The sequence below is a fragment of the Thunnus thynnus genome, chromosome 22, assembly GCF_963924715.1.
Source record: "Thunnus thynnus chromosome 22, fThuThy2.1, whole genome shotgun sequence".
In the NCBI taxonomy this organism is placed as follows: domain Eukaryota; kingdom Metazoa; phylum Chordata; class Actinopteri; order Scombriformes; family Scombridae; genus Thunnus; species Thunnus thynnus.
In genome coordinates, this window is record NC_089538.1 from 15026756 (window position 1) to 15040862 (window position 14107).

Genomic DNA, 14107 nt, shown 5'->3' on the forward strand with positions numbered 1-14107 from the left:
TAGGTATCACTTTAACAGCTCACATGATGCATTTTAACATTTAACTTTACTGTAATTAATTGTGCCTTAAAAAAGGTAATGACTTTTGGGTTCAGACAATTCAGGAGAAACCAATGACTGTAAAAGCTAGCACTATGTTATGCAATTGTTAATGTTGTTACTGGTTATTTTCATTAATTTTGACATTTTTAAAGTTAAGTGTAGACATTGTTTAAAGCCTTTATGTAACATCACTGGAGAAATTTGATTCAAACTTTGCATAAAGATCCTGAATTTGAGCCTTTTTTCGGTTGCCAATCTGAAGAAATGAACTGTTAAATTTAGTGTTACGTTTTGAAAATAGCTACAAGAATGTGAGAGTGAAATGTGATCTTTGCAGCGAAGAACAAACAGGTCTATTCACTTTATGTCACAGTTAACCTGACAGTGAAAATCCACTTGTTTCGGTCCTGCGCTCCCGCTCACACGACAACATCCATAAAACCAACTGATAGACAGCCACTAATTTGGTGAAAGGGACATCCATCATGTTATGAAACCCTGCTCCGCCAGCCACCGGAGAACCAGAGGAGAAGCTTGGGAGTCCTCAGTAATGAGTGGCGGCCAAAAACAACTCGGGCTTTCTGCTGGAAAGAAACAGCCATGACTCATTGCCCTTATAAAGACAAAGGGTGAAAACGGGGCAGGGGGCTCGGATACAGAGCGTACAGGCATCACGGATATATGCGCCTTAATGTGGGCTGGGGGCCAGTTCTACCACCAGCAGCCCTCAGGGGTCTTGACCACGGTCCTGAGTGGTTTCTTTTGAACGTAAGAGGTCGTTGATTACCAAGAGACGCACAGGGCATGGCAGGTCAGAGTGCTCTCAGATGTCAGCCCTACCCTTCTAGTCGCTCACAGAAATCTGCCCTTTCTCACTCTCGATCCCCCCCACCCACCCACACACATCCACACACTGCTTCATCTAAAGTTATTTGATCACTAGCAAAGATTTTACAGCAACTTTATGCGTCTGTAAATATTTTTAGTTGAACTTAAGGGCACAAGATCTCAAATAAAGTCATACAGTCGTATTTGTCTTAATTCTGACACATTGAGAAGTGATAAAATAAAACTACAGATATCTAAAGCTTTTGCTTCAAATTCAAGTACAAGAAAATGCTACTAGGGATCTGTGTGTGTGTGTGTTTTTGATGATGTGTCCCTGCGTTAGGAATGCTGACACCAATTTGGCTGCCTCCGCCGATGACTAACTGCTAAATATGAAAATGATTTGACTTTCAGGGCAGCTAGCAAGCCTGATACACTGCCACAGGCTGTTATTCTCTGTTAGCATTGTAAACTAAATATTTACTCGTAAGTGGTGATCCACTTTCACAGGTGGCTGGATGTTTGCTGAGACGGTAACTCAGGGAAAGCCCGTGGTAGTGGTCAAATAGTCACAAGACGACAAACAATCGCATTCCAGGAAAAACAGGTTTAACATTGTGCATATGTCATAATTTTAGGATTTCCCAGTCTTACTTGTCTTCCTGGTGCATTAGACACATTAGATAGTATGAAAGACAATTACATTCTATGAAAATGAAATGAATAAAATGGGTGCAATACGTGCACACACAGTGAAAATGCCTGAAAGAAACAACTTTTGATCGAGTAACATAATATTTGTGGGTTCATGGACATGAGTTAATTAAAGTTAATTAAATGATAATCCTTCTCAGATTGTTCCATTTGAGGGATTTTTAGTGACAAAAAGTGATGAAATTATTCAAATTTTTTCAAAGAAAAAGGCTCAATTTCAATAAATATGATTTTTTTTCTGTCTTATCTCTTCAATAATTTGAAGGGGTAAGACAGTTTAACCTTAAGGTCACAGGTTTGACCTTAGGTGTGGTTTAAAACTTTTCATACGTCCTCTGGCAACACTTGTGTCACATCCGAGTGTTGGCTTGACACCAAAAATCATAAACGTACATTTATTTACAAAGCTCACCTCCACACTCTCGTTGACCTCTATTCCCCCGTCGTTGTCGTCATCCAGCTGCTTGTGGATGTGGCGCAGGGCTTCCAGGCTGAAGCGGTCGGCCTCACCTATGCATGGTGGTATCACTATGAGACACGGGTCTGCAGGGGGGACAAACGACGCAGGTTAGAGATGCAGGATCAGGCCGAGGTTAAACAACAGCCTGAGGACACAACGGTTGCGTGTCCAGCTACTATGTGTCAAACAGATCAGTAATTAGCATAAGTCCTTGTTTTCATGACACTTTCAACAAGAGCAGGATATACACTTGGATTTAGAGTACGGTAAGTGTTAAACAAACAGTTTAAGTCATTTAAAACGAGCTGTTGCTGGAGGACTTCTAAGGAATTGCTGCTGTGTAATTCATTGAAAACTGCACACCGAGATGACACATGCCATGACAACGAAGATTACATCCCAAATAAAACAGTCACACAAAGCAAAACATAATGACTAATGACATAATGATCTATTGTAGTAAAAGTGAGGTTGTGTTTACAAAGTTAGCCAACAAAGTTTTATAGTATAAATATATTTTATGACGCAAGAAAATCTCTTTCTTTCCTTTTGGAGTGAGAAAACTTGCTGAGGACATCTTTGGTGTTCATTCAGGCAACAAATATTAACATGTCGGTGTCCTTTAAGCCCTAAGGGGACAGTGGAGAAGACACACACCTGCGTATGCACTCCTGGCTGGCAGTTTGGGTTGACCTGGCTCCACCCGTCTTCAGGGTGAAGACAGCAACCACCCTCCAGATATTTATTAAAATGCATATTCACTTCCTTGTGTGACATGGAATAAGGAGAAGTTGTAAGATTACTCTGTACTTTTGAAAAACTGGTCCTAGCAGGCCTCCTACACTGCAGTTTTCCTATTAAACAAGTAAAACAAGATCACTTTTGTCAAATATATATACTTGAAATTTGCCCTAATTAAAATATGATCTATTGAATTAAGCAGAAATCTTGTTTGTACATGTAATATAATTATCCAAAATCAAAATATACCAAGATATACATTTTAGGCCACATTCCTAAACCCCTCAGTCATTCGAGGGTAACTCAATCTTCAAATATTTAATTCAATTTAAAGTTAAACTTTGGTGCTTCTGATTAAAGTGACTCCAGTTGTGGCTTTTGTCACAATTGGCTCAAATGTCGAGCCTCTTCAGCACACAGTCCACTCCTGCTGGACTCGATCGTGTGCTGTTGTCATTCCTGTAGCGTCCCCAGGCACCCCCACACACACCCCCCCCCCCCTTGTTTTTATTCGGTCCCCCTCCCGTCCCACCGGGGGAAACGAGCCCATTACTTCCAGCCTTCCAAGCAATGGACAGTTTGAGCTGGCCAGGTGCCAAACTGTCTCAGCGGAGCCACATAACTCACACACACACACACACACGCACACACACAGATATGAACACCCAGAGAAACAGCGGCTCATATACAAACAGATACACACATTTTAAGCGGTTTCATCTTACACATCACTCAATAAACTACATACACAAGGAGAGAATGAAATATATTGGTAACTGTCCAACTGTCCGATCCATGCCAAGGCCTAACAAATAATGATGCTCCCCGTGTGGCAACAGTTTCAGACCAAACACAAAGCCACACGGCAGCTGAGGGAGACACCCAAACAACAGCTAGACAGCAACACACACCCACACATGTATCAGGCGTTCAGTTGCTCCTGGCAGTGAGTGGTGTTTCACTGTCAGAGAAGCTACCAGGATGATGAAAAATCCAATAGAAAACTACAGTTCTTATTCTTGGTACACAATATACAATTGCAAAGTACTTTTTCACTTGTGCAAATGAAAAAAAAAAACCCTGTTTTTGCGCCAAAATTTTTATGAATGCTCAAAAAGGAAAATGTACAAATAATCTCACATCTTTAAAGCAATTGTTTCACATTTTAGCAAATACACTTATTTACTTTGTTGTCCAGAGTTAGATGAGAAGATTGACACCACTTAGCAGCCGGTTAGCTTAGCTTAGCTTAGCATAAAGATTGGAAACAGGGGGAAACAGCTAGCCTGGCTCTTTCCAAAGGTAACAAAATCCTCCTATTAGCACCTCTAAAGCTCACTAATTAACATTTATATCTTGTTTGTTTAATTCTTACAAAAACCAAGGTGTAAAAAAGTTGTGGGGTTTATTTTTTCCCTTTGGATGGAGCTAGGCTAGCAGTTTTCCTGTTTCCAGCATTTATGCTAAGCTAAGCCAACCAGCTGGTGGCTTTAGCTTCATATTTAACCGACAGATATGAGTGTGGTATCAATCTTCTCGTCTAACTGTCAGCAAGAAAGCGAATATGTTTATTTTCCAAAATGCCAAACTATTCCTTTAAGCACTTTCAAGTATTTCAGTTTTCATTTGAAACACATGTCACAAAAACCATTCCGTACTCTTAAAAATTACTAAAAAAGTTGCAAAAAGAGTCATAACTATGTTGGATTGACATAAAATAGAAAATGTGTATCCATGAGCATGTACAGTATAGAGTATAAGTAACACTGTGGCATTTTCTGAAGGTTTTTGATGTAGGATCTGTTTACTAAAACAAGACTTGACACGATAGTTATAGAGTTGCCACTTGGCAGTCCACGGAAGAAGCTAAAGGAGACATTTGATTGGATGTGTGCCCGGGCTAAGTTTGGATGAGAGGACACTGGGGAGGATGTCCGTGTCAAATGAAGAAACTGGCATTGGCAAAGGGTCTGCGAGCGGACTGAGCCTCACGACTATTGAATGGCAGATGAGAATGATACAGTGCTGGAGGTTGGATAACCCGGTGATGATTTGTTTTCGTGCAAACGGATACAGTAGCGACTGAAACTCTGTTTCAGTGGCTTTAATATCTCCCCCTGTGTCAGCACAAAAGAAAATATCTAACTTCCACGTATGACAACGCACTGTACACCTATCAAGAGCAAGCCTGTTTAACTTCTACCCTACTGTTTGTTGTACAAGCGCACATAAAAACAGTCGAACACTGAGGAACAAACCAACCACAAAACCCTGCAAAAAAAAACTCAGCTGCTCCTCTTGAAGATAAATACACGAGTTGAAAATGTCTATCTATCAACAACAGGAAATATTATACACACAAATACACACACTCTTTCAGATGAGGCTTATTTCAGCAGTGTCAGTCTGTCAAAAGGCATCTGATGCTTGAGAACAAGTTACATAATGCATTTGCTTAGCTCGCCAGGGCAGTTTACATAGCAAGATGTTTGCATAGCATGCATATCTATTTGGCTGTTTGGTTATTTAAACAGGGACAAAACTCAAATACTTTACTTGTGTTTTACATACAAACACACACAGATGGCTGCACATCCTGTTGTGAGTCCCACTTTTATTATGTTTTGCAGAGACGTCAGAATTGATAACAGCGTCCTGCTTTTAACAACATCCTGTGATGTTGGATCTTTTTTTTCTTATTGTCACTTCTTTCTATACTAGTGTCCTAATTCTGTTCTGCGTGTGTGCAGACTTCTCTTCTGAAGCTCAGGAAAAGCTTCAGAAAGATAATGCTCAGATAAAAAAAATAAAAATTTAAAAAAAAACGCTGTCATTCATGGTGACAGCATTTAGGCTGGACCGCCTGGTGTGCAATTCACAAATATGACAGCACAAGCCGTTCCTTACCAGATGTCCTATTTTTGAGTATGTTTAGGGACATTTGCGAACACTACAATGGGGAAGTATGTGACAGGAAGTGGTCGCCGGTGACCCCAAGCATTCCGGGGGGACGTACGCAAAATCAAAACAGCCGGGAGAAGCAGTCCCAAAAGATGACAAAATTGGAAAGCACTGGGTTATTTTTAACCCGTCAGACTCCCGGTTGTCAGGATGTAAAAGCTCAACAATGGCAGAGGTCTCCCTTGCTCACACACACACACGCACATGCAGATGTTAAGTACACACACACACACACAGCATGCAAACACAAGCAGTTGTACAGTAATTCACTTTGCTACAACTCACAAAAATGCCTGCCAGCTGTCACAAAGGGCAGCGGGTTTGCTTCAAAGGAATCTGATAACAAAAGCATTAAGCTGTCAGCCGCTTCCTTTAAAGTGAATCCCGATGCTTCAAAAATTTTTTTTTTTTTTTTTTGCACAATATATGCATGTCATTAAGACGGTTCTGTCTTTAGTTTCACAAAAAAGCTTGTTAAGTAGGTGACAGGAGAAGCAGACAGGGAAGTGTGTGTTTGATGCGTTTGTAGTGACTTTTTGGGGACTTCCTTGAAGCTGGTCCCTTGAGACATCCGGCCATCGTGTTTGTACAATCTATACAGCAGACTTGACTTTCTTACCCCGCTGTGCTCTGTGCAAATATTAGAGAGCACTATCTTCACATCTTCAAGTGTCAGATAAACTTTTTTTTTTTTTTTCATGCAGGTTTGTTTGCTTCTTTTCAGCTCCTATGATGGTTTGATGTGCTAATATGACAGAAGTGACAATGGGAGTGAAATTTTTCTACACTTGAATTCTCTTCATCTCGCTTATTTACCTCAGATCAGCAGTGGGACAGGACAGTGTATTCTGTACAAATGCAATCGGTCTTCCAGAGAATAATCCCCTTTCATTCAAATCTAAAAAGAAATATAATGCAATAAATTAAAAGGATAAGTCTGCTGATATTCAATTTTTACTTTTATTGTCAACAAATCTCATGAAAAGAACAAGATAACAATGAATTGTTCCTATTAACAACTATCGCCTGTGTAGCCAAAGTCTGATATATCTTGTACCTCTGTGTCATAGACCTTCATCACTGTCCAAAAACTATTAGAAACTATGGTACAGTGGGCACTTTAGTTTATTTTGAGTCAATCCCACACCATCCTGCTGCTGCGAACACTCGCTGCTGAAAATAGTCCCCAACAAATGCAATATTTATGTCTGTTTGAGTAACATTTGACTGGACCTGCGGTGCCCAGGTGTTTTAGAAAATGACTAAGCCTGTATTAAAAATAAAAGTATAGAGCTGTGACTGGTTTTTAAAGATTTAGATCGTCAGTAGGAACGACTGAGGTTGGAGATGAGAGACACATACGGGGAGAAACAGTCTAACACATTGACGTGTTGGTCTTTCTCCTGGGATTTGTTGAAATATACAGAATATTGCCAGCCTTATCTTTTAAGAAATTGAGTTTCTCTGCAATTTCATGAAACATTATATTATATATTACAGTATAATTGATGTAACTGAAATGCACTGAAGGACATTTTCATGAGAAAATCACTGAGTTTCCTGCACAGTGGAAATCCCATTTTCCATTTTTTAGCCAAAAAAAATTAAATAACCATCACTTGAATACAAAATATTGAACAAATAACTCTTTTCTGTCCATTTCTTTCAACAGGACAGCAGCAATTAACTGCAGCTTCAATACACAAAGCCCTGTAGCTGTTCAGTCCCAAAGAAAGAGCTGACAACTGAGGTTGTGAACCCCTGCGCTCATGGCACAGAGGTGTCATGCCAACCCCTGGTAGTACTCAGAATGAGTTTTCCACCTGGGATGAGGTACAGACATGTCCTTCCTCCCCCACATCTCACTTCAAACCTGATCTAGGATGAGAGGCCAGATTAAGTGTAAGAGTATCTGTGAGCGGGAGTTTGTGGGCAGAGGCGAGGTGGAATTAAGATGGAAGGATATGATGAGTTTGACATGCGACTCTGGGGAGCCAAGAGGCCTCTTCTTACTCGCAAACTGCTCGAGTGTTCTCAGTGTCCTCAGCTATTTCCTGCTCTCACACACACACACACACTCACACACAGTGTCTCTCTCTCTCTCTCTCTCTCTCTCTCTCTCTCTCTCTCTCTGTCTGTCTCTCAAGTGCAGACACAGCAGACATATCGCAGACGTCAAAAACACACACCTTATTGACACATGCGGTGCATATTCAGACAGATTCTCAGGTGTCTAGGATGCTGTTGTCCAGATGGCAGTGGACTCGACATGCAGATCAGGATGAAGTAATGAGGAAGCAGATCAGTGAGCAAACACGCCACACGCTAAAAAAGACGAGAGCGTGAGCTCACAGGGGAGCTTCTCCTCTTCGTCTTTCAGCATTTAGACAATGACCACATCTAACATACTCTCAGCCAGTGTCGAACAGTAAGGTTTGCTTTGTAAAACAATTAAATACGGATGAAAATGATTGAACGATTGCAGGAAAAGATCCAAAAGCAACATCGGATACTTCTATGCATGATTAATTGCTAAAATATGTGTGGAATTTACCGAGCAAACACTACACCTGTCAGTAATGATAGATGACACAAAATTGTTTTTTTAAGTGCCGAAAACCTCACAACTCACTAAAGAGCAAACTAGAGCTGCAACAACTGGATTGACAGAAAATTAATCACCAAAGTATTTTAATAATTGATCCATCGTTTTGATCGTAAACTGAGTATCTTCGGGTTGTCGGTTGGGACAGAACAAGATCTTTGAGGACGAAACTGAAACTGACATTTTTCACCGTTTTCTGATATTTTATAGCCCAAACAATTAATCAGTTAATCAAGAAAATAATGAACAGGTCAATCGATAATGAAAATAATTGTTAGTTGCAGCCCTAGAGCAAACTATTGAGTGTGAGGAATAGTAAATGAGTGAGTGCTGGTTGTCCAGATTTCACCTTCAAACATCCTTGGGAACACTTTGTATTTTATTATTCTAACAGTATGCCAGGTAGACTGTGAGATGCTTTTTAAAAAGTTCAATTAAACTGCCTTATAAAACTTAGCGTTGTCCAAGACAGCCAGATTTTGAACACATTTCTTTCTACTGTATTATCGTCTGCTTTAACCTCCAAACAGGCACCCCTATTTTTGTGCACAAGCCCACAAACGATGTAATGTAATAGATTTTAATAAGCAGCACTGACTGTAAGCATCCTTCCCAACAACCCTCAACCTTGAACCTGTTTCTTCCAGTCCCATTTTTCGCTACATGACCCAGCTGCTCTGATGTAATGGCAGCCTCAAGGTCAAGCGACCACCTGCTTAGATGTCACTCGGCTCTCCAGTCATCCAACGCGGCGAGGTGCACCTTTCTACATATAGTAGATTAACACACTGTGTCAGCCGTGTCAGCAGTTCATTAGATCCGCTGGCAACCTGCCGAACCTTATCAGCTTTCTAACATTTACGATGTATGCACTTACCATACGGATGATAAGTGAGATGTTAAGTATATTCTCATAAACTCCTGCGTTTCACTGGCGCCCCGAGCAGCTGTGAGTCAGACTAGCTTTGCTCCAGGGGCACCTCCCACGTCTGACCCTTTCCTGTGATCACTTAAAAGTCATATGTCTGTGATTCTTGTGAATAAAGCTTAAAAAATCCGAATTGCGCTGCATTTACCGATCATGTTCCAAATTGTGTGAAGTGGGGGAGGGGAGGATTGTGATGTCAATGTGTACCAGACTTGTTCCCCCTGATAAGTGCCCATATGGCAGGGCAGTGTCATAAGTCATGCTGATGGGTCAGTATTAAAGGCAAGTAAATAAAGCTTCTGGAGAGTCTACCATTTCAGCTCATCAGCATTCATTAATAAGACACAAATATCATTAGCCGCCTATAAATGCCACAAGGAAGTTAGTTGAAGAGGAAGAAACAAGATACAGAAAATGTTTGTATCTTAGTCTCAGTTTGCACAAGCTGTTAAAATGGACACGGGTGTAAATTTAAAACTGTCCTCTTTCACTTCTTATTCAAGAGAATGACACAAGGGGAAAAAAAGTTGGCGAGTAGGAGGGAAAGAATCTGACAGATGATTGCAAATGTCTCTATCCCACAATTAAAATGAGCAAATGATCTGTCTTGATGCCCTTGCAAAAAGGAAACATTATGTGTTTGCCAGGTACTGAGGGGGTTTTTGTTGTGTTTGAGTTCCTGCTGTGCTGACAGGTGAGCTTTTTAACTCCTCAGGGTGCCCTGGGGGCATGGCGGGAGGATGTCTTACTGCAAAATCATCAGGTAAGCAAACACAAAAGCACAGCGCCACACACTATCGCATAGTTACTCAATTTCCCACACAACACTCAAAACTTTGTCTCCGGCCCAATCAAAGTCTTGCAAAACCACACCGAGCTACATCAGCCTCTAGACAGTTAACATGTCTCAACCAAACCTGATCCACCCAGAACTGTATTATCTCTGCCCCAATTTGTAATGTAAGAAGCCATGGAAATAATAGATTACACAAACATTAAAGCTGGAGGTGGATCAGCTCAGGCAACTACAGTTAAGAAAGAGAACTTAGAAACTACCTGATGATTGATTCAAACAGGCATAGAGAGCTCTTTGTCTTTGACCTGTTGAACCCAGTCAATTCCCCTGAAACAGGGATATACCTTACCCCCCTAAACCACCTTAACAGGCATCAGTAATCCTCTGCTTAGGCCACAGATTTTTTTTTTTTTTAAAGAGCAGATAAAGGGAGGGGGAAGACAACTAGAGCAAAACGTGTGGAGGCCCACCAAGTCTGATCTAAAAACTTCCAGAAAAGGAGACGCTCCTTGCGCCCGGGCGTCCGTGGAATGTTTTAATAACAGCCCCAAACACGAGATGTGTGGCGTATGCGCCGGGCCCGAGGAAGAGAAGCAGGAGGAAGGAATGAAAAGACAAAGAAGAGGCTACACGCTTGTTTAATTTGCTTGCTTGGCCTCCGACATGCTCTTCTGGATGTAAGGTTAATGGAAGGTATGTCTATAGAGAGCGAGACGGAGAGAGAGAGAGAGCACACGCCTGGAATAAGGACGAGATACAGCCAAAATGATCACATGTTAAAAGTTAACAATGAACAATGAATAGCATGACAACAACTCCCATTACCACATGGACCACATGGACCATGTGGTAATTGGATCCAGTTCTGGATGGACAACGAGTGAAACTTTTGAATAACAGTGATTACAAGTAAAAATAAAGTCATGCACACAAGTGTACAGAAGATAGGCTACATCCTAGATAACCCCCAACTGGGATTTAGTGTTCCTCATCTATGACATGGCCTCGGGAAAGGAAGGATGAGGGTTAAGACTTTCCCACTGGAAGTATCTCTATTAGGGTATGGTACCCCGTGTTCTCTAACTTTGTCCAAATTAGTTAGAAAAATAAAAAAAACAAGAAAATAGTAACAAAAAAGCAGAATCCCTCCAACCAGATGTGTTGCATTTGGCCCCCGACTGCATATCTAACCTATTATTTCTGTCTTTCAATGGGAAGGATCATATTACAAGTAATTTATCTCAAAAGACGCCTGATCTTATTAGTGGCATGACAACCTTGGAAGGAAAATATTTTGCACCTCCAAGAATAGAGCACTTTAAAGTGCAAAAACTCCCGCACACTGCTCTTTCTCATCAGAAGATTTACTGTCATTAATGTTTACATCCTGTTGGATCTTACATTGCCGGCACATCGTTCAAGATGTGTGCAAAGTGTAAATGTCCGGACTGTCAAAATCCGCAGCTCAGACCTTTGCGGGGCCTTGGAAGAGAAAGATTTAAAACAACATTAATGTGAAGGAAGGAACATTGAGAACAGCCTGTTAAAACTTTTACTGCTACCTTTAAACCTGCAAGGTTTGTCAAAACAAAAGCGAAGACAGTGTGCTCATCGGGGAACACACGAAGGTCACATGTTTTTAGAAGCGGCACTAAGAGATTAATTAAACGGTTTTGGGCACTCCCTTCAATGCGCAACCATGGGAATGTCTCCGTCTGAGGATTTGTAACTGACAGCAGACAACAGGTTTGACTCTCTGCCAACTTCCTGTGTATGTATTTTCCCTTCCTGCTTGACAGGTTTCTGTTGGGAGTTTTTTTTTAGACGGTGTTCCTAAATATGGACGCCTGTACAGAAGCTAAGAATAAGGGTCATAGTTCAGACAATAGCAAAGTAAATACATGGAGTTAAATTAAAATAAAGATGCCTATCGAACCCTGAAAAAAGAAAACATCTGAGTCTCTTCATGCAGAAGATAAACAGCGGCAACACAAAGACAAAATGTCAACGGCGTCATGACACATTTCTTACTGGCAATGAGATACTTCTAAAGGTTAGCAACCTTCTGCAACTCTTAAAAAAAACATAAGCTGCTGTCTCTGACATGAAACAGAGCAGAAACAAATCATGTGCAGACAGAAGGCCTAAACCTTTGTCAGACCTTTGACCCACTTGCTGCTTGAAGAGGAAGGAGAAGAAAGCAAATGAAAGTCATTGTGTTGTTATCAGGTCCTCTGATGTGTAATACAAACTGGGTCCATTTTGGAGCAGATCAAGGGAAGGATAAGTGGTTCCTAAGAATCCACCTGTTGGTCCGGACATGCTACTGTTAGCAGCAGTAGGACGGATTAGCAGTCAACTCACCACGGCCTTACAATGCCCAATCAGAGACGCTTGAAAGCAACTGTTTCATGTTTCTTTTAACTGTAATTCAAGTTTACCAGAGTTGTGCTTCACAAGTCTGAACTGACATTGTTTACCGTTGTGCCCACATCTGCCTGTTAGGTGTGGTCTCTGCTTGTAAATCAGTTTGTTATGAGCACAGGTTGGACCAATAACCTCAGAGGAGACAGACTTGAGAAGGGACAGCATACCAAAGAAATCCACACCGCTCTTTGCCCCTCTTACCCTGGCCACCCAATCACGTGCCCTCTGCCAAGGGAAAGTCCCTGAAATCAGAGGGGACCGCACCTCACTTCTAAGGGTGTGACGGTACACAAAATTTACGGTTCAGTATGTATCTCGGTTTTGGAGTCACGGTTCGATACAATTATGGTACAGCATAAATAGATCCATTTGACATAACATCCCTTTGCTTGTTTGCTTTGAAAATGTGAAATCTGTTCACCTTTCTGAATTCAATCTTTATACCTTAGGAAAGTAACACTTCAGTAAATACATGTTATTAGCCAGGAAATTACATGCAAAGTGTGAAAGCCATGGTGACAATTTTAGGCTTCTGTGAAGGGCATGGTGTTGGCCTCTTCCTGTGTTAAGGTGACGAGTATTAGCACAGCGGATCCCACTCTCATAACAGGACAAGGCTGACCTTTGTCACCTTTTATTCTGGAAACATGTAGAGCTGATAGCAGAAACTGTACATTTCCTTCTATGGATTCAATGATTATATTATAATTATTATTAATTGAGTCTATAAAATGCCAGTGTACACTATTCTGCTTGTAAACTTGGTGGTGGAAATGCACAAACAAGGGTTATATTGTACCCACAAAGACAGTGAAGAAGATCACTGCTAGCAAGTAAACATGGATGCAATCAATGTACAATTTAGAATATTCAACAGCACAAAAAATGGCTTTACAAATGTTTATGTAGTGTGATATGGGAGGACATGCACATTTGTTAGACCTCAAGGATACACGCAATGTGTTTTTGTAAGGAAACGCTGAATCTAAAAGACATTTTGTTTGTTTATAAGAAAACTCCACGGGGTACCTTTAAATCTTTAATGATACAAAGTAGCAAAATCTCATATTTGAGACGTGGGCAATAGCAAATACAACTGGGATTTTTCCCTGATAAATGAGCTAAATGACAAATCAATTATAAAAAATGCTCACTTTGAAAAGCCACAAACAGAGGAAGTGAGAAACATAAACGAAACCTAGATCTTTTTTCTTTTCTTTTTTTTACTCATTTGTTTACATCTACACATCTGTGTATGTTGTTGAGCTCCTTTATTTATATTTTGTCCTTCCTATCCGCACGTAGTATTGTGCAAGCTTGTGTGTATCCACCATGAAGGGCTCACTCAGCCAAGAGTTGTGCATTGCCAGCTAGGGGATCAACACCTTAAAGTGTGGCGGAGCTAACAACAATAGCCCGCGCGGGCCTGGGTGAGGGCAGACAGTCCTGCTACTGTGGGCCACTTGCAGCAGGAAACACTGTACAGCAGTGACCTACATCTCTTACTGAGGCGCTTTCTGCATGAGTGAATCAGCTTACTGCTTATGAATGAATTATCTAGAACACACCGGTGGGTTCTAGATAATTCTTGTGTTAGCATTAGAG

The 14107-nt window shown here is 41.0% G+C and overlaps 1 protein-coding gene across 4 annotated transcripts in view; it reads right to left on the reverse strand.

Moving 5' to 3' along the window:
• stim2b (stromal interaction molecule 2b) overlaps nucleotides 1–14107 on the reverse strand; it is a 45267-nt gene that overhangs the window by 22976 nt on the left and 8184 nt on the right. For all 4 annotated transcript variants that reach the window (XM_067579151.1, XM_067579150.1, XM_067579149.1 and 1 more), the window contains exon 2: nucleotides 1997–2127. In XM_067579151.1, the coding sequence (XP_067435252.1) occupies nucleotides 1997–2127 (131 nt within the window). The remainder of the gene's footprint in view (nucleotides 1–1996; nucleotides 2128–14107) is intronic.